A 21,037-nucleotide genomic window follows, 5' to 3' on the forward strand; every position below is an offset into this window, starting at 1 on the left:
AGTAGGAGGAACAAAGTGAGGGTGAAGCAAATAAACTCTTTCCACTCGATCTTTATTGGTTATTCATATCCTTTCACCAATAAAGTCTCTCTGCAACGGTTTTAAGAGATCTTTTCTACTTTTAGCACTGATGCTCCTTGGTCTGTGAAAATGGAACTTCCAAACAACTTCATGTGTACTGTCTAAAATGAGTTGTAAATTTGTGGATAGTACTTAAATTGATTCACATTTGGGGTTTTCGACACTCGTGTGTAACAGCAAAGTGCATAACCTGCTGTTTCCCATGGGAAAGTAGTGACTTCCCAGAACCGACCCTGTGTGCTGTTCCTGCAAAAACAATTAGCTGAATGACCAGTGGGGTGTTCATCTCTGCCAGAAGTGTGTACTACTAAGGGACTTAACAGACTACAGACCTTGCTATTGCGCAACACAAGCGCACTGAAAATCAACGGCGGACATGACGGGCATGTAGAAGTATTGGCTTCGAAAAGTTGGCTCTGCTTATGCAACTGTTTCTTGAATTCCGTAATATTTGTGTGGCTGTCGAAGAGATTTATTTTAGACCTACTTTAAGTCATGGAGAAGGTCTGAACTACTTTCTGCTTTTTTCACTTTAGTTTGGTGTTGTCAGAAGACGCAAGTGAGCCAAAACCACTCATTCATCTTCAGCAACCGCGGGATCCGTAGTGGATCTGGAGCCTATCCCGGGAAGATTGGGTGCGAGGCGGAGACGGAAGGTGGAGTCGCAAATCCACCTACCAGCATGTTTTTGGGAGGTGGGAGAAAACCGGAGATCCCAGAGGAAACCCACACGGACCACTGGGGAAACATGCAAAACTCCACACAGCTGGATCAAGGACTCTGGAGCCATGAAGACGTTGGTCCAGGGCTACCCACTGCATCATTATGCCTCCCCAAAACCAAATCAGATTTTTTTAAAACTTGAAACATGGAGTGTTAGAATTACATATAAGCAACACAACCATATCCTGTTTTAGCACTCCAAGAGTCAGACAAGCAAGAGTTATAAAGAAATCTTGCTTCATCTCCACATACGCTCTCTGAGATACCTTATCCAGAGACAGGTTACTGCAAGTCAAATTGCACTGGGGCTGCTGGGGCTTTCTTGGAAATTCTTCACAGACCAGAGGATACAATCTTGGACCAGTGTGTGAACCAAAAAGGCATCTGCACTGGAATCTGCAGAGCTCCCCATTTTGCTCAGATCTCTAAACAGGACTCTTGCGCAAGTCCCTCTTCCTTTGCAAGACTGCAGACAAGTATTTGACAAAGTCTCTGAATAGGATTTCTACAGTAAAGTGTCTCCACACCATGTTCCTTACTTTGGTGACGTAAATTCTTTAATATTGTTACTACTGACAGCAAGGTGTGGGGGGTATATTTTGCAATAGGAAGGAAATGATCTCTCTTGGGTATCATGGAATAGTGGTGCAGGAGGTAGAATTGCCAAGTCACGGCTCTAGTGTTCCAGGGTCACATGTTCTCCCTGTTCTTCATGGGTGCCCTCCAAGTTCTAGGGTTTTGTCCCACCGCTCAAAGGTACAAGTACTGGCAACTCTAAACTGCCCCAAAGTGTGAAAGAGCATGTGAATGTGTGTATACATGCTGTCCTGGGATACTGGCATCCCATCCAGGGTGTACTCCCACCTCGGTATTCCCAGATCAGCCGTGACCAGAATAAAGATCCTGAAGATGAATGAAGAAATGATCACAATGGACAGAATTCCGAATGACAAAATTTGTCAAATACACATAAAAGTATGTGATTTGGGGAAGATCGATATTCAAGCAGTGAAACTACATTAAAAAAAACATGTTCACAAATAAGCATTGCGTTTAACGCGCCACGCTGATACTAAGCCCAGCTCTACTTTATATTCGTTGTCTGACTTTATATTCATTGTCTGTCTGCTCACAAGTTCACTGAATTCATTGTTGTGCCCCGAGAGTTCTTTACCCTTCTGCATGCTGACCCATGCTCCATGGTGACAACAACCGTTCGCAAACATCCCGCTCCACTAGAGCCTTTTATACACAATATCCATCAATGTGTAAACATAATGCACCCTCTGTCAGAATCGATGACGTAACAAGACAGATGGGTTCAAGGAGAAGGCATTGCCATTCATTGTCTGATTTTAGAAACTCAATGAGGTGAAGAAAATAGATCGAAATAGATAAGCTCAGAGCGGCATCAGAGCGAATCATGGCTCAAGAAAACAATCTTAACTGATCGAAGCTTTATTTTGTTATTACAAGCTGACAATTGAGCAGTCCTGGCAGGAACATGCATTATTTCTTTATGTTTTAAATGGTTTTCTAAGCACAACAGAACTTACAAATGCAAAATAATGTTTATTACAAAAGCCATTCTGTTTAGAACAGCAATAATTTATTATACACATATATATATACACACACACACACACACATACATAAGAGTATATACACATATACTCTTAAACAAATACAGCTGCATATATATATATATATATATATATATATATATATATATATATATATACACACACACACACACACACACACAGCTGTATTTGTTTAAGAGTTAGGACTTGATTATGGTGATGGTTCAGATCACTCATAATGGGACAGAACAGAAATGACCCAAACATCACAAAAGCATTGGGCTGGACATTGGTGCCATCTGCTGGCAGTTTGAACACTAATTCTTGTGGCATTACAATATTGCCAGTATAATGGGGAAATGAATGTTCGACATATAAGCTTATTGACTTAAGTTACATCCTGTCTGGGCCGAACATCCGACAACATTACATGTACATTTCATCTGCTGTGAAACATAATTCACCTCAAACCACTGTCCTGTTTATAGCACTTATCAGCAGAAAGAAGAGAATTATGGAGATGAGGAGGCAGGTGAGAATGGTGATGACGATAGATGAGGATGGAGATGAAGATGGGGATGAGGATAGAGTAAGGATAGGGATGAGGATGGGGAACAGGATGGAGATGATTATGGAGATGAGGAAGCAGATGAGGTTGGAAATGATGCTGGGGATGATTATGGAGATGAGGAAGCTGATGAGTATGGAGATGAAGATGGGATAAGGATGGAGATGTGGATGGGGATGAGGATGGTCATGAGGATGGAGTAAAGATAGATATAGGGATAAGGATGAGGTGAAGTAAGGACAGGGTTGAGAATTTGGATCAGGATGGGAATGAGGATGGAGATGATTATGGAGATGAGGAAGCTGATGAGGATGGAGATGAAGATGGGGATACGGATAGGGAGGTGGAGGGGGATGAGGATGGAGTAAGGATAGGGATGAGGATGGAGATGATTATCGAAATGAGGAAGCAGATGAGGTTGAGAATGAGGATGGAGATGAAGTTGGGGAGAAGGATGGGATGAGGATGGAGATGATTATGGAGATGAGGAAGCAGATGAGGTTGGAGATGAAGATGGGGATAAGGATGGAGATGTGGATGGGGATGGAGATGAAGATGAGGATGGAGTAAGGATAGGGATGAGGATGGGGAACAGGATGGGAATGAGGATGGAGATGATTATGGAGATGAGGAAGCAGATAAGGATGGAGATGTGGATGGGGAACAGGATGGGAATGAGGATGGAGAGGATTATGGAGATGAGGAAGCAGATGAGGTTGGGAATGAGGATGGAGATGAAGTTGGGGAGAAGGATGGAATGAGGATGGGATGAGGATAGCATGAGAATGGAGATGATGATGATGGGGATGTTGATGAGGATGGGTGCAGGATGGAGATGAGGAAGGGAATGGAGATGAGGGTGTAGATGAGCTTGGGGTGATGATGGGGTGTTAATGAGGATGAGGATGGGTGGAGTTGTGGAGACTTTGGCCAAAATCTGGACCATGTCTTTTAGTTTAAGCAGCACTTTCACAGATTCAGAGCTCCTTTGGGGATTTATGGTGGAGATCATTGAGGAGGCTTCAGTAACTCTAAGAAGGTGTTGTGGTCTGGACTGAGATCTACAGGTAAGCGTGATCTTTTATCCTTTACGGTTCTCAGGATGGGATATCTGCTCACAAACAACACACATGTCTCCAGATGGCCCTGCTCAGCAGCCTGTGCACAAGTCACACACACACACAAATATAACAAAATCATACAGTTTAGTTTAACTGCCTGTACATTGTACATTAGCATATCTTTTAGACTTAGATGGTCTGCTTGTCTGGCAGTAAACCTCTGGTTATATATAAGTATGATTCATGCCTACCACAGACATTGATCATGTTTTACCTTATGCAGAGATGTTGATCCATCATCATCTGTTAAGCCAGGATCAGCTCCGTGTTTCAGCAGCAGTTTGACGATGTTGATGTGGCCACAGTAGGCGGCTCTGTGCAGAGCGGTGGCGCCACCGTGTGTCTGAGAATTGGCACAGGCGCCATGATCCAGGAGCAACTCACACACCGGCTGGTGAGCTGCTCGACTGGCGTAGTGCTGCAACACAAATCACCGAGTTACAATAATGAGAAGAGAAAACGGACAAGCTCACTCGGTCATATCAGTTCAAGGAGTCATCATGCACTGATAAAATAACTGACTAAATAAAAGCCAGTCTGACCATCAACATGCAAATCGAATAATATATTTCTGAATACGGAATGAGGAAGAAGCCAGCAAAAGAATTTGGCCAAAAATAACATTTCAGAGTTACTGAATAATACTCTGGAAGATACAAAATGGGGTTACTGCTGACCAAAGCGGTGTATCCAGCCTGGTCCTTCATGTTCGGATCCGCTCCTTTTTTCAAAAATGAACAGACCCTCTCCAAATCGCCACCCAGAGCTGCCGACCATATGCCTGTGGGAAAAAAATGCATGTCAACGTGTGATAATACTGCAAATCAGAAAGTGGCCTAAAGGACATAAGAGGCTTTAAATGTCACCTCTCTCATAGTCCATCTCATCTAGAGTTTGATGGACGCTTGGGGTTGAGCCGTGAGCGCTGCAGGAGCACTGATTCCCATGGGAGGCCATGCTGAATTCTTTAACTGAACTCTTTTGCTCTTAAAACGCTGGATATATAATGGGAGAAGAGACAAGTGTGTTAAAAGACAGGACGCACTCAAGTGTCAGACACTTTCAGTTGTACAGTGTTTTCTCCTTCTCGTGGTTATGTTTTCTTCCGCTTTTCACATTTACAAATTGAAAGCAGTGGTAGATTTACAACACTGTCAGTCTGTGCGCCCCATTGCCTGGGCCCAGTTGTTCAGAATTATCTGATCGGATTTCGGCTATCAGATCAAATCTTGAAGATGGGTTGTTCAGGAGAAAAAAAAAGGATTCTGAAATCAGATTAGATCATGTAATCCAATCTTGCTTTTGATCAAACCTTCAGTATGTGGTGTTCAAAACTTTTCAGCAGGATTGGGATACCCGTTATCCAAAAACTCAGGATTATCCTGATCCCAGCAGAAGGGTGGATTCACTGAGGATATATCCGGAACAAAATGGAATAAAACTTTCAAACTGGTCAAATAGTACAACGTTTGTATCATGTAGTATATACATTTATTCATACTTTGCACTTGATTTGTTTAACCGTTACAGTCATAATGTAGATAAAGTAGACATTAGGCTCCCAATGAATCCTTTCAGTACAGTAAAGTAGAAAAGAAAAAAAGATTTTGTCCCCATAAATAATCCCCCAAACAGTCAATATCAAACAAATATATTTCATTTTAACTGTCATTTGTCACTGTATATTAATTACAATGACTCGATCGTCAGAAATGAAGCAGTCAAAAGTAGTTTCTAATAATTGCGTCCCTTATTGCTCTCCACATACAAAGAAATCTGAACGTCCTTATTTCGTTAATTATTGGAAATGTAGACTTCTTATGATTTAAAACGTGTTCAAAATTTCCACAATGTATCTGTGAATAATGTAGATTGGTTTGTTTGTATTGTTTTACTGTGCTGTTTTCTGTCTCTTCAAATAAAAACACTTAAAGTGACCCCATGTTGGTTAATCTACCTGTTGGTCTTTACATAGCTAGTAGCCTACATGTAGTCCGGTTTAGAGCACTAGTAATCCGGATTTTATAATCTTGAAAGGTTTGTATCTGGATCAGGGTGATATGATCCAATCCAATGCTGCTTTGAAAAACCGTCACAAAAGTAGGATGGATTATTTGATCCTGGATAGCAAAGCATGGGATTTTCAAATCCAGATCATACTTTTTGAACAACTGGGCCCCGGGGGATCAAAAAAGGGGCGTGGTCTCAAGATTGGCAGCTGCCAACCTTGAAATAAGCTTTACCAAGTCTGACCAGTGATAGTAGTGTAGGTATTTTGAGGAGACAACTAGGAAGCAAATACTGTAATGTCGTTATGTAATCGTTAAAACAACAAACAAATCAGATCTCATACCAATGCAACTTTTCCTTCTATAAAACGAGGAGGTGCCACCCCTTAGGGTGCTCTTGCCCCCCCCATAAGACAGGATAGAACGTTTTGTATCAAAAGTGTATAGTATAAGCTAGAAAATGATTTAATTACCAGTCACTAAAGCGAACTGATATTAAATATTTTAGTCACCATGCTCTGTTTTCATCCGGTTTTAGTTTTTAATAATGAGCTACTTGACTTGACTTGACTTGCACGTGCAGCCAGCGGTCGTTAGCATATCCCACAATTCACTTTAACTAGAACTACAACTTCGCGCCTAATTAACAACCTAGCTCATTTCCAAAACCGAAATTTAACTGAATTTATTCTTATGCCGGTCAGAAGCTTATATTTTTTTTAAAAAAATAATGAACTAAAATCGACACAAAACCGGAGAAAATATCTACAACCGGCACAAGTAAACAAACCGAGGTTTAATCCCGATTGACGCGGTACTTCTTCTTCTTTTTGTTTTTAATGGCGGTTGGCAAACCACTAAAGGTGCATTACCGCCACCTACTGGACTGGAGTGTGGGCAGTAGTTTAGGGAGTAACGTAATCAGTTGTGGGTCCTATATAGTGTACTATATAGGAGATAACGCAGGCGTTTGGAATTCAGCCTCTAAGCACAAAAAGTGTCTAAATAAAAGCTTCACTAACCTGACCTAAATAATAATAATCCATCTATTTTCTATAATGCTTATCCTACTTTGTCGCAGGGAACCTGGAGCCCAGGGCACGCAAGTTAGGGTACACCCTGGACAGGGTGCCAATCCATTGCAGGGCTCATACACAAAATATAGCATCATTTAAAGCTCAATAGCATTTGAAGGGAAGGACGTACAGTCGCAAACCCAACTGTAAACTGTTCATCTAGGTGTCAGGTATGACGCACATCTTTTAGGTTTTTTATTTAAACAAAATAAACTATTAAATCGTATATAAAAATTGCCATGAATTTCACTGGAGCACTGTGAAATTAACTATGTCTGCACTTTTCGGCTGACAATTAGACAAGGGCGTACCCATGGGATGGACAGTGGGGGTTTCCTTAACAAACGGAAATTTATTAAAAAAGGAATAGACATAAATAAATAGAATAGATGAAGAAAAGACAGATCCGTTGGCAGGGTTCATTAAAGGGGGACATATAGAAAATATTTTGTACTGTATATTGGGTGGGACAGATTAGTATTTCCTCAACATTGGGGGACCCCCCCAAAGAATGCGTGGTTACGCCCATGTGCTCCGTTTATATAGACTGAGACACTTTATTTATTGAAGGCCAGGAGGACACTGCAGTTGGTTGTGTGACTGTACGTCATTCCTTTCAAATGCTATTAAGCTTTAAATGATGGTATATTTTGTGTATGGGTCAGTAAAATGTGCTCGGTGTTAAGCGCTGATCCACGATGTGTCACGTTGGCGTGTGACAACATATGAGGTTTCAAAAGTTTTGTTAAATAAATGAATGATTCTCATGAAAAACGGTAACACTCCCGCAAATATTCATCTGGATATGAAAAATACGTCATGTAATCCGTGCTTCCTTCTTTATATTTTATATTCACTGTCATCATCCATAAACAGCGGCACATGCCATAACGGCCACAATTCACTTTAACTAGAACTACAACTTTGCGACTAATTAGCAACCTAGCTCATTTCCAAAACCGAAATTTAACTGAATTTATTCTTATGCCGGTCAGAAGCTTATATTTAAAAAAAAAAATTAATAATAATAATGAGTTAAAATCGACACAAAACTGGAGAAAATATCTACAGCCGGCGCAAGTAAACAAACCGAAGTTTAATCCCGATTGACTTGGTACTTCTTCTTTTTGTTTTTAATGGCGGTTAGCAAACCACTAAAGGTGCATTACCGCCACTTACTGGACTGGAGTGTGGGCAGTAGCTTGGCAGGAAAAAAGAGAAAAAAATAAAAAATAATTTATAATAAATAAATAAATAAATAATTATAATAATAATAATACTAATACTAAAATTAAATTAAAAAACACTAATAATAATACCAAAACGGGGCAGGGCGAGCTTTCAACCATGACGCTTCGGAAAGGCCTTAACGACCATTTATATATGTGGCAGGGAGCGAGCCCATTGGCCACGTAGTTAATAAGGGTGACGTTTTAACCACGTCATACACCCCCACTACAGAATGGTGCAGAACTGCTGAAAACCCCTCGTTAGCATTAGCGGTAATGAACGCGGTGCGATTTAGCATTACGGTTCATATCCATCGTTCATTTAGTTTAAACGTCAACTCCCTTTATTTCCGTAAGTATCTGCCCTAGTTAGGCTATTGTGTTTTTTGGTATTAACAGCACTGCTTTCCTTTTTAAAACAGCTCATGACTACCAGCATGGGTCGGCTCTGGTCTGCGTGAAGTGGGCCTGGGACGGTTCTGATCTGGGTGAAGTGGACCCCGCACCCAGCGCAAAACGTCGGCAAAATAGTCTCAATCGTTTCTGCTCCGTTTCTGCCTCTAAAAGTTTCGGTTTTTAAAATATTAGACATTGAATTATGGTGCGGTGCCGCCGATACCGTTACTTTTATATTTTAGCAATGAAATCAGGCCCAAGATCCCGCCCCCGCCCTCTCTCTCTCTCTCTCTCTCTATAAAGACCTACAGTATAAAACACATTAGACATGTTCACGAATTTCTTGTCCAGTATTTAGGAAAACGTAATTATTTATCTGACAGTTTTCAGTTTATCTTAATTCAGGTGTGTTGCTATTTATTTATTTATCTATTTATTTATTTAAAACAAATTTGAATAATGTGTTGGTTATTATTAGAAATAAATGAGCTGAAGCATATCCTGTCACGTGTATTATACATTCACTGAGCATTTTATTAGGAACACTATAGTAATACTGGGTAGGGCCGTTACATGAAGAATTTGCACTCAATTCTTCATGTAACGGATTCCACCAGATGTTGGAGACGTTCCTGTGAGATTCTGGTCCGTGTCGATGTGCCTGCATCACGCGATCCTGCAGATTTTTCATTCATCAGACCAGGCTATTTGGTCTGCTGTTGTAGCCCATCTGCCTCAAGGTTTGACCTGTTGTGCATTCTGAGATGGTTTTCTGCTCACTACAATTATACAGTGTTTATCCGAGTTGCTGTATCATTTCTGTCTGTTCGAACCAGTCTGGCTATTCTCCTTTGCGTTTTCATCCACAGAACTACTGCTTCTTTATTGCACCATTTTACGTAAACTCTAGAGACTGTTGTGTGTGAAAATCCCAGGAGATCAGCAGTTGTAGAAATACTCAGACCAGCCTGTCTGGCACCAGCAATCACACCATGGTCAGAATAACCTGAGATCATATTTTTTCCTCCATTCTGATGGTTGACGTGAACGTTACCTGAAGCTGCTGGCCCGTATCTGTATGATGATGGGCATTGCACTGATGCCACGTAATTGCATGAATTAGTAGGTGTACGTAAATAGTGTTCAGTGAGTGTATGTGTGGTTGAGTAGTATCTACTACATCCATCCATCCATCCATCCATCTTCTACCGCTTACTACTTCTTCAGGGTCTTGGGGCCTATCCCAGGGAGCATAGGGCACAAGACGGGGTACATCCTGGACAGGGTGCCAATCCATCGCAGGGAACACACTCACATACACACTCACACACCCATTCATACACTACGGACACTTTAGACACGACAATCAGCCTACCATGCATGTCTTTGGACATGCAAACTCCACACACAGGGCCACAGTGGGAATCACACCCCCGACCCTGGAGGCGTGAGGGGAAACGTGCTAACCACTAAGCCACCATGCGCCCCGTATCTACTACAGCATATGTTTAATATTACAAGTGTTATCCATTTATTTTATTGAGTCACCATACATGAAAAAACAACATGTTAAATTTTGAAAAGTATTAATGTTACGGATGTACAGGTGCATCTCAAAAAATTTGAATATCGTGGAAAAGTTAGGGTTTTTTTCCCCCTCGTAATTTAATTAAAAAAGTGGAACTTTAATATATTCTAGAGTCATTACACATAAAGTGAAATATTTCAAACGTTTTTTTTGTTTTGTTTTGTTTTAATCTCGATGATTACGGCTTACAGCTGATGGAAATCAAAAATCCAGTACCTCAGAATATTAGAATAAAGAATTTATAATACAGAAATGTCAACCTGATGTCGCTCTAATCAGTTAATTAACTCAAAACACCTGAGGTTTCCTGGGAAGGTTTCCTGAGACTTTCAAAAGAACTGGACTGTTGCTCAGTGGTCTAAAGTCCTCTTTTGCGATGAAAGTAACTTTCATTTGGATCATTTCAAAAAATAAATTTTTCCACGATATTCAGATAAAATTACAAATCTGCTGGAAATCTGTTACCGTATTAAGTTGCATGTTGATTTGTAATTTAATCTTTTGTGTGTGTAATTCCATTATCAGTGTAAAATTACTAGTATACAGTGAGGGAAAAAAGTATTTGATCCCCTGCTGATTTTGTATGTTTACCCACTGACAAAGAAATGATCAGTCTATAACTTTAATGGTAGATTTATTTGAACAGTGAGAGACAGAATAACAACAAAAAAATCCAGAAAAATGCACATCAAAAATGTTATAAATTGATTTGCATTTTAATGAGGGAAATAAGTATTTGACCCCTCTGCAAAACATGACTTAGTACTTGGTTTAAAAACCCTTGTTGGCAATCACAGAGGTCAGACGTTTCTTGTAGTTGTCCACCAGGTTTGCACACATCTCAGGAGGGATTTTGTCCCACTCCTCTTTGCAGATCTTCTCCAAATCATTAAGGTTTCGAGGCTGACGTTTGGCAACTCGAACCTTCAGCTCTCTCCACAGATTTTCTATGGGATTAAGGTCTGGAGACTGCCTAGGTCACTCCAGGACCTTAATGTGCTTCTTCTTGAGCCACTCCTTTGTTGCCTTGGCCATGTGTTTTGGGTCATTGTCATGCTGGAATGTCCATCCACGACCCATTTTCAATGCCCTGTCTGAGGGAAGGAGGTTTTCACCCAAGATTTGACGGTACATGGCCCCGTCCATCGTCCTTTTGATGCGGTGAAGTTGTCCTGTCCCCTTAGCAGAAAAAAACCCCAAAGCATAATGTTTCCACCTCCATGTTTGACGGTGGGGATGGTGTTCCAGGGGTCATAGGCAGCATTCCTCCTCCTCCAAACACGGCGAGTTGAGTTGATGCCAAAGAGCTCCATTTTGGTCTTATCTGACCTCAACGCTTTCACCCAGTTGTCCTCAGAATCATTCAGATGTTCATTGGCAAACTTCAGACAGGGATGTATATGTGTTTTCTTGAGCAGCGGACCTTGCGCGCGCTGCAGGATTTCAGTCCTTCACGGCGTAGTGTGTTACCAATTGTTTTCTTGGTGACTATGGTCCCAGCTGCCTTGAGATCATTGACAAGATCCTCCCGTGTAGTTCTGGGCTGATTCCTCACTGTTCTCATGATCAATGCAACTCCACGAGGTGAGATCTTGCATGGAGCCCCAGGCCGAGGGAGATTGACAGTTCTTTTGTGCTTCTTCCATTTGCGAATAATCGCACCAACTGTTGTCCCCTTCTCACCAAGCTGCTTGGCAATGGTCTTGTAGCCCATTCCAGACTTGTGTAGGTCTACAATCTTGTCCCTGACATCCTTGGAGAGCTCTTTGGTCTTGGCCATGGTGGAGAGTTTGGAATATGACTGATTGATTGCTTCTGTGGACAGGTGTCTTTTATACAGGTAACAAACTGATATTAGGAGCACTCCCTTTAAGAGTGTGCTCCTAATCTCAGCTCGTTACCTGTATAAAAGACACCTGGGAGCCAGAAATCTTTCTGATTGAGAGGGGGTCAAATACTTTTTTCCCTCATTAAAATGCAAATTAATTTATAAAATTTTTGACATGCGTTTTTCTGGATTTTTTTGTTGTTATTCTGTCTCTCACTGTTCAAATACAACTACCATTAAAATTATAGACTGATCATTTCTTTGTCAGTGGGCAAACGTACAAAATCAGCAGGGGATCAAATACTTTTTTCCCTCACTGTATCTGTTCCTGTTGTTGATTTTTTATTATTATTATTATTATTATTATTTTTATTTTTTGCAGGAACAGGTGAAGTATGCAGTCCTGGATGTCTGCTCTAATATCTGTCCTAATGCTAAGTACAGTCAGTGCTTTGCCCCTCACAGGTTTGTACGGTACATAATTTTGGTTGATTGCCCAACAGTGGGATCTGAAAGAAATATTTATACCTGCTTTTACGTGCTGTTGAATTCTCTTCACTCACTTTTTGCTTGAAAGTTTGTGAACCCTAAAAATGTTCCTACATTTCTGCATAAATATGACCTAAAACATCAGCAGATTTTGACACAAGTCCTAAAAGTAGATAACGAGAACCCAGTTAAACAAATGCGACAAAAATATTATACTTGGTCATTTATTTATTAAGATGAGCCAATATTACATATTTATGCAGATACATAGAAAATGCTAAAGAGTCCACAAACTTTCAAGCACCACAGTACGTCGTAAATCTAAAATATTTAGTTGTTTCTCATGCCTGTGTTTTTTTTTTTTTTTTTTTTTTTTTTTTTTTTTTTTTTTTAAAACTACCTCTCAAACCTGTATAGAAAGTTGTCATGTTTATGTAAAGGGGTAAAATGACAAACAAAAAAAAAAAAACCAGTAACCTCAAACAAAGTAAGTCATTATTAGCTGACGTTTTGTGTAACTGAAAAAAAAAAAAATCTTAATCTGTAATAATTTGCTGTTTTGTCTGCTAACCCTATCTGTCCTCTTTGTCTCGCAGTTCCACACCTTAATTACTGCTACACAGAAGACTCCTGTAGTAAGTCCCAACAACTTTTCCTTTTTTTTCAAAAAAAAAAAAAACAGTAATAAATAACTACAGAAACATATACAAAGTCACATGACCTTTACTGACGATACCAATATTGGGCCTCTTTTAATCTTTTAGTAAAGTTGTGTGTAAATGTTTGAGTAAGCCTAATCAAATTAAAATATTCAGAGTGTTTCGGAAATGCTGATTTTCTTCATACTTTCGTGTGTACAGTCCTCTCCGAAAGTATTGGAACTGCAAGGCAGTTTTCGATATTCACCGAAGACATTTTTGTTTGAGCGCAAAAAATGAACATGAGACGATGAAGAGATCATAATTTCAGCTTTCTTTTCCTGGTATTTACCTCTAGTGTTTTAGTGACATAAGGTATGCCAACTGCTTGACGTAGTGCGTGTTGTAACCCTAACATTAACAGTGGATGCATTGAATTTTTAAGGTAAAGGCTGAAATGCAGAAGTTGGAAGTTATTTTGACTCACTTCAATGCCTGTAAAAATATTTAATAATATATAATGTCTATAATAATAAGCGAGCGATACATCTTCCATCAGCGGAGGTATTTGTTTACAGATTACAGCTACACGCAGACAGACAGGTCCGTCCTCCGTTTACACCACCATTTCTTTTGTCGTAATTAAATGATTAGTTTCATTTGTCTTAATTTATGGGTTGGTGTTGGCCCACTTTGTTTATATTTCATATTCCTTAAATGACTGGTTTTATATGACAGGTCCATATAACTGGGTGAAAATGTTTCCTACCTGCATCGCCAAAGAATCGGGGCTACACTCTCCCATCAACCTGCAACGTGGTGTTATTAAGAACAACTCCATCGATCCTCTGGAGCTGCAAAGCTTCGATGTGCCTCAGAAGTCTTGGACTGTAGTCAATGTCCGGGACACTGGTACACACCACTGACCGTAATAGTGACATCATAACACAGTGGCTATGCTAGGTGATAGTCATGGTAAAGCTAAGTGACGTAAAAAAAAGTGAAGGTGGCGTGAAGTAAATAGCATTTAAAGTAGGACGCTGTGCTCAAAGGGCAACAACAGAAACAAGAATTTAAATAAAGAATTGAAAGAATTTAAGTAACAAGTAAAGTATAGAATTAATTTAAGCAATTACATTAAAGAATCAATCAAATAAACTATCATTTAAAAAAAAAAGGTTGAAAAAATAGTCATCAAACGTTTCTGAAAGTCAGACAGTCTAAGGCCTTACTGAACAAACCATAAAAAATGTAAACCTTCAACAAGTGATTCTATGTTTTATTACTTTAGATTATTACAGTAGTATTTTTAGTAGTACTTTTATATTTTTTATCTTATAATTTGATGTTTCTAATATATATGTGTATAATAGTATTATCATATTAATGCTCACTAAGTGTTAACAAATTGTACTGCTTATATTGTAACATTTATTTTACTTACTTTTCACAGAATTTTGCTACAAATTAAATTTTGTGTGTGTGTGTGTGTGTTTAGTTGTTGTGAAGTTTCAAGCAGGCATGACTGTAAAAGGTGGCGGTATAAAGCATAATTACCGAATCGTAGAGATGAGATTCCACTGGGGTTCGAATACGACCAACGGATCAGAGCATAAATTTGATGCTCGCAGGTTCCCTATGGAGGTGCACACACACACGCACATACATACGCACGTGCACACACACATACACAGGGGTTGTGTTCTCATCCACTTGAATGCACATTAATTCAGTTTTCCAGATAATCACTTATGTTATTGATGTTATAAATAAATTGTCACGCGTTTGTGTGTGTGTGTGTGTGTGTGTGTGTGTGTGTGTGTGTGTGTGTGGGTTGTTAGATGCAGATTGTGGGTGTCGCTCCTGGATTCGCTGACGTGGAAGCTGCTTCTGTAGTGCAGTCAGGCCTGCTTATGATGGGAGTCTTCATTGATGTAACGTCGTGATCTTTTACTATTTATCATGGGACTGAGAGAAGGAACAACATTCACTGGTCCTGAATAGGGAAAAAAAAACATTTCCTAAACACTTAAACATTTAGTTGAGGCACACTGGTTAAAGTCCTTGAGAGTATGATGTAAAACATTACAAATATTAGTAAGGTGCCAACTTAATGCTATATTAAACACGCAGCGATGTTTTGAACTTGTTGATCAGATTAGCACTATGTGGGCGTGGCTTACTATTCAAATGAGCACTTGGTCCAAAAATCCAAGGCAGCCTGAACACATAAAGACAGCAGGCAGGCATACACAGACAGACAGATAACAAAAGGCACAGTCAGGGAGGCACAGACAAAATGGCAGCGACAGACAGACATGGCTAGACAGACAGATTAGCAGCATTGGCCTTATCACTGGCATGAATGAAGGTTATTCAGCTTTACGCATGATTAGCCCCTCCCGCTTCATCAAAAAGGGGAGATATTCTGGTGAAGTAAATGTAGGCATTGAAAAACCAGCCATTATTCAAACATTGTGCAGTCACAGTTTAACTTCTCCTGGGGCTTTACGTTTCTGTTATGGTGATCAGAAAGCTTGAACCGAATGTTTATGAAATGATAGCGTGCACATGTTTGCTTTGTTTTCAGATTGCCTCTGAGGAGAATCAAGCTTTTAAAGCCATAGCCCATGCGGTGCTCAACGTCCCATACCCAGGTAAATTGAAAAGCGTTATAAACGTTCACGTTGTACAGTCCACCCACTTCTCGTTTTGTTTTCCAGGGGATTCAGTAAGTGTGAGTCCTCCGGCATTGTCGCACCTCCTTCCTGAGGATGATACATTCTATCAGTATCACGGAGGCCAGACAACTCCGCCCTGCCGCCAGACGGTGACTTGGATTGTGTTTGAGAAGCCCATCTTCATCTCCAGAAAGCAGGTAAACAAGCACAAACAAAGCAAGCCCAAAAATAAGATACACACAGACAACTAGCAGCAAGGAATGTCTTTACTTTGCATTCGTTATTGAAAACTAATACAAAAGTTTATATTTAGCTAGGCAATACCTTCCATCAAAGCAGAGTTAATATTATATATTGATATATAATGGGAGAAGAGACGAGCGTGTTAAAAGTCAGGACGCACTCAAGTGTCAGACACTTTCAGTTGTACAGTGTTTTCTCCTTCTCGTGGTTATGTTTTCTTCCGCTTTTCACATTTACAAACTGAAAGCAGTGGTAGATTTACATCACTGTCAGTCTGTGCGCCCCATTGCCTGGGCCCAGTTGTTCAGAATTATCTGATCGGATTTCGGCTATCAGATCAAATCTTGAAGATGGGTTGTTCAGGAGAAAAAAAAAGGATTCTGAAATCAGATTAGATCATGTAATCCAATCTTGCTTTTGATCAAACCTTCAGTATGTGGTGTTCAAAACTTTTCAGCAGGATTGGGATACCCGTTATCCAAAAACTCAGGATTATCCTGATCCCAGCAGAAGGGTGGATTCACTGAGGATATATCCGGAACAAAATGGAATAAAACTTTCAAACTGGTCAAATAGTACAACGTTTGTATCATGTAGTATATACATTTATTTATACTTTGCACTTGATTTGTTTAACCGTTACAGTCATAATGTAGATAAAGTAGACATTAGGCTCCCAATGAATCCTTTCAGTACAGTAAAGTAGAAAAGAAAAAAAGATTTTGTCCCCATAAATAATCCCCCAAACAGTCAATATCAAACAAATATATTTAATTTTAACTGTCATTTGTCACTGTATATTAATTACAATGACTCGATCGTCAGAAATGAACCAGTCAAAAGTAGTTTCTAATAATTGCGTCCCTTATTGCTCTCCACATACGAAGAAATCTGAACGTCCTTATTTCGTTAATTATTGGAAATGTAGACTTCTTATGATTTAAAACATGTGTTCAAAATTTCCACAATGTATCTGTGAATAATGTAGATTGGTTTGTTTGTATTGTTTTACTGTGCTGTTTTCTGTCTCTTCAAATAAAAACACTTAACATGACCCCATGTTGGTTAATCTACCTGTTGTTCTTTACATAGCTAGTAGCCTACATGTAGTCCGGTTTAGAGCACTAGTAATCCGGATTTGGTAATCTTGAAAGGTTTGTATCTGGATCAGGGTGATATGATCCAATCCAATGCTGCTTTGAAAAACCGTCACAAAAGTAAGATGGATTATTTGATCCTGGATAGCAAAACATGGGATTTTCAAATCCGGATCATACTTTTTGAACAACTGGGCCCCGGGGGGATCAAAAAAGGGGCGTGGTCTCAAGATTGGCAGCTGCCAACCTTGAAATAAGCTTTACCAAGTCTGACCAGTGATAGTAGTGTAGGTATTTTGAAGAGACAACTAGGAAGTAAATACTGTAATGCCGTTATGTAATCGTTAAAACAACAAACAAATCAGATCTCATACCAATGCAACTTTTCCTTCTATAAAACGAGGAGGTGCCACCCCTTAGGGTGCTCTTGCCCCCCCATAAGACAGGATAGAACGATTTGTATCAAAACTGTATAGTATAAGCTAGAAAATGATTTAATTACCAGTCACTAAAGCGAACTGATATGAAATATTTTACTCACCATGCTCTGTTTTCATCCGGTTTTAGTTTTTAATAATGAGCTACTTGACTTGACTTGCACGTGTAGCCAGCGGTCGTTAGCATAGGCCACAATTCACTTTAACTAGAACTACAACTTTGCGACTAATTAGCAACCTAGCTCATTTCCAAAACCGAAATTTAACTGAATTTATTCTTATGCCGGTCAGAAGCTTATATTTAAAAAAAAAAAAAATAATAATAATAATGAGTTAAAATCGACACAAAACTGGAGAAAATATCTACAGCCGGCGCAAGTAAACAAACCGAAGTTTAATCCCGATTGACTTGGTACTTCTTCTTTTTGTTTTTAATGGCGGTTAGCAAACCACTAAAGGTGCATTACCGCCACTTACTGGACTGGAGTGTGGGCAGTAGCTTGGCAGGAAAAAAGAGAAAAAAATAAAAAATAATTTATAATAAATAAATAAATAAATAATTATTATAATAATAATAATAATAATACTAAAATTAAATTAAAAAACACTAATAATAATACCAAAACGGGGCAGGGCGAGCTTTCAACCATGACGCTTCGGAAAGGCCTTAACGACCATTTATATATGTGGCAGGGAGCGAGCCCATTGGACACGTAGTTAATAAGGGTGACGTTTTAACCACGTCATACACCCCCCACTACAGAATGGTGCAGAACTGCTGAAAACTCCTCGTTAGCATTAGCGGTAATGAACGCGGTGCGATTTAGCATTACGGTTCATATCCATCGTTCATTTAGTTTAAACGTCAACTCCCTTTATTTCCGTAAGTATCTGCCCTAGTTAGGCTATTGTGTTTTTTGGTATTAACAGCACTGCTTTCCTTTTTAAAACAGCTCATGACTACCAGCATGGGTCGGCTCTGGTCTGCGTGAAGTGGGCCTGGGACGGTTCTGATCTGGGTGAAGTGGACCCCGCACCCAGCGCAAAACGTCGGCAAAATAGTCTCAATCGTTTCTGCTCCGTTTCTGCCTCTAAAAGCTTCGGTTTTTAAAATATTAGACATTGAATTATGGTGCGGTGCCGCCGATACCGTTACTTTTATATTTTAGCAATGAAATCAGGCCCAAGATCCCGCCCCCGCCCTCTCTCTCTCTCTCTCTCTCTCTCTCTCTATAAAGACCTACAGTATAAAACACATTAGACATGTTCACGAATTTCTTGTCCAGTATTTAGGAAAACGTAATTATTTATCTGACAGTTTTCAGTTTATTTTAATTCAGGTGTGTTGCTATTTATTTATTTATCTATTTATTTATTTATTTAAAACAAATTTGAATAATGTGTTGGTTATTATTAGAAATAAATGAGCTGAAGCATATCCTGTCACGTGTATTATACATTCACTGAGCATTTTATTAGGAACACTATAGTAATACTGGGTAGGGCCGTTACATGAAGAATTTGCACTCAATTCTTCATGTAACGGATTCCACCAGATGTTGGAGACGTTCCTGTGAGATTCTGGTCCGTGTCGATGTGCCTGCATCACGCGATCCTGCAGATTTTTCATTCATCAGACCAGGCTATTTGGTCTGCTGTTGTAGCCCATCTGCCTCAAGGTTTGACCTGTTGTGCATTCTGAGATGGTTTTCTGCTCACTACAATTATACAGTGTTTATCCGAGTTGCTGTATCATTTCTGTCTGTTCGAACCAGTCTGGCTATTCTCCTTTGCGTTTTCATCCACAGAACTACTGCTTCTTTATTGCACCATTTTACGTAAACTCTAGAGACTGTTGTGTGTGAAAATCCCAGGAGATCAGCAGTTGTAGAAATACTCAGACCAGCCTGTCTGGCACCAGCAATCACACCATGGTCAGAATAACCTGAGATCATATTTTTTCCTCCATTCTGATGGTTGACGTGAACGTTACCTGAAGCTGCTGGCCCGTATCTGTATGATGATGGGCATTGCACTGATGCCACGTAATTGCATGAATTAGTAGGTGTACGTAAATAGTGTTCAGTGAGTGTATGTGTGGTTGAGTAGTATCTACTACATCCATCCATCCATCCATCCATCTTCTACCGCTTACTACTTCTTCAGGGTCTTGGGGCCTATCCCAGGGAGCATAGGGCACAAGACGGGGTACATCCTGGACAGGGTGCCAATCCATCGCAGGGAACACACTCACATACACACTCACACACCCATTCATACACTACGGACACTTTAGACACGACAATCAGCCTACCATGCATGTCTTTGGACATGCAAACTCCACACACAGGGCCACAGTGGGAATCACACCCCCGACCCTGGAGGCGTGAGGGGAAACGTGCTAACCACTAAGCCACCATGCGCCCCGTATCTACTACAGCATATGTTTAATATTACAAGTGTTATCCATTTATTTTATTGAGTCACCATACATGAAAAAACAACATGTTAAATTTTGAAAAGTATTAATGTTACGGATGTACAGGTGCATCTCAAAAAATTTGAATATCGTGGAAAAGTTAGGGTTTTTTTCCCCCTCGTAATTTAATTAAAAAAGTGGAACTTTAATATATTCTAGAGTCATTACACATAAAGTGAAATATTTCAAACGTTTTTTTTGTTTTGTTTTGTTTTAATCTCGATGATTACGGCTTACAGCTGATGGAAATCAAAAATCCAGTACCTCAGAATATTAGAATAAAGAATTTATAATACAGAAATGTCAACCTGATGTCGCTCTAATCAGTTAATTAACTCAAAACACCTGAGGTTTCCTGGGAAGGTTTCCTGAGACTTTCAAAAGAACTGGACTGTTGCTCAGTGGTCTAAAGTCCTCTTTTGCGATGAAAGTAACTTTCATTTGGATCATTTCAAAAAATAAATTTTTCCACGATATTCAGATAAAATTACAAATCTGCTGGAAATCTGTTACCGTATTAAGTTGCATGTTGATTTGTAATTTAATCTTTTGTGTGTGTAATTCCATTATCAGTGTAAAATTACTAGTATATCTGTTCCTGTTGTTGATTTTTTATTATTATTATTATTATTATTATTTTTATTTTTTGCAGGAACAGGTGAAGTATGCAGTCCTGGATGTCTGCTCTAATATCTGTCCTAATGCTAAGTACAGTCAGTGCTTTGCCCCTCACAGGTTTGTACGGTACATAATTTTGGTTGATTGCCCAAC

The 21,037-nt window shown here is 39.6% G+C and overlaps 2 protein-coding genes across 5 annotated transcripts in view; one reads left to right on the forward strand and one right to left on the reverse strand.

Annotated features, from left to right (window-relative positions):
- Positions 1–3,397: 3,397 nt before the first annotated feature.
- Positions 3,398–14,206, reverse strand: ankrd39 (ankyrin repeat domain 39). 2 transcript variants are annotated; one of them, XM_053624331.1, is made up of 5 exons: positions 14,099–14,206; positions 4,943–5,071; positions 4,754–4,857; positions 4,291–4,494; positions 3,398–4,113 (listed from the first exon to the last, which is right to left on the reverse strand). In XM_053624331.1, exons 2-5 carry the CDS (start codon positions 5,031–5,033, stop codon positions 3,964–3,966), a joined length of 549 nt encoding a protein of 182 aa, XP_053480306.1. In that variant the 5' UTR covers positions 5,034–5,071; positions 14,099–14,206; the 3' UTR covers positions 3,398–3,963. The 2 variants fall into 2 exon arrangements, with proteins under 2 accessions (XP_053480306.1, XP_053480307.1); XM_053624332.1 differs by lacking the exon at positions 14,099–14,206 and adding an exon at positions 6,430–8,136.
- LOC128607457 (carbonic anhydrase 4-like) overlaps positions 8,372–21,037 on the forward strand; it is a 21,596-nt gene continuing 8,930 nt past the window's right edge. The window contains exons 1-9 of one of the 3 annotated variants that reach the window (XM_053624326.1): positions 8,372–8,742; positions 12,585–12,667; positions 13,288–13,326; positions 14,068–14,241; positions 14,828–14,973; positions 15,171–15,263; positions 15,920–15,986; positions 16,053–16,207; positions 20,919–21,001. In XM_053624326.1, coding sequence (XP_053480301.1) covers positions 12,598–12,667; positions 13,288–13,326; positions 14,068–14,241; positions 14,828–14,973; positions 15,171–15,263; positions 15,920–15,986; positions 16,053–16,207; positions 20,919–21,001 — 827 coding nt within the window. In that variant the 5' untranslated portion in view covers positions 8,372–8,742; positions 12,585–12,597. Of the gene's footprint in view, positions 8,743–12,584; positions 12,668–13,287; positions 13,327–14,067; positions 14,242–14,827; positions 14,974–15,170; positions 15,264–15,919; positions 15,987–16,052; positions 16,208–20,918 lie in introns of all 3 variants that reach the window. The other 2 variants (XM_053624325.1, XM_053624328.1) reach the window with 2 other exon arrangements.

This window comes from Ictalurus furcatus, chromosome 5 (assembly GCF_023375685.1).
Source record: "Ictalurus furcatus strain D&B chromosome 5, Billie_1.0, whole genome shotgun sequence".
In the NCBI taxonomy this organism is placed as follows: Eukaryota; Metazoa; Chordata; class Actinopteri; order Siluriformes; family Ictaluridae; genus Ictalurus; species Ictalurus furcatus.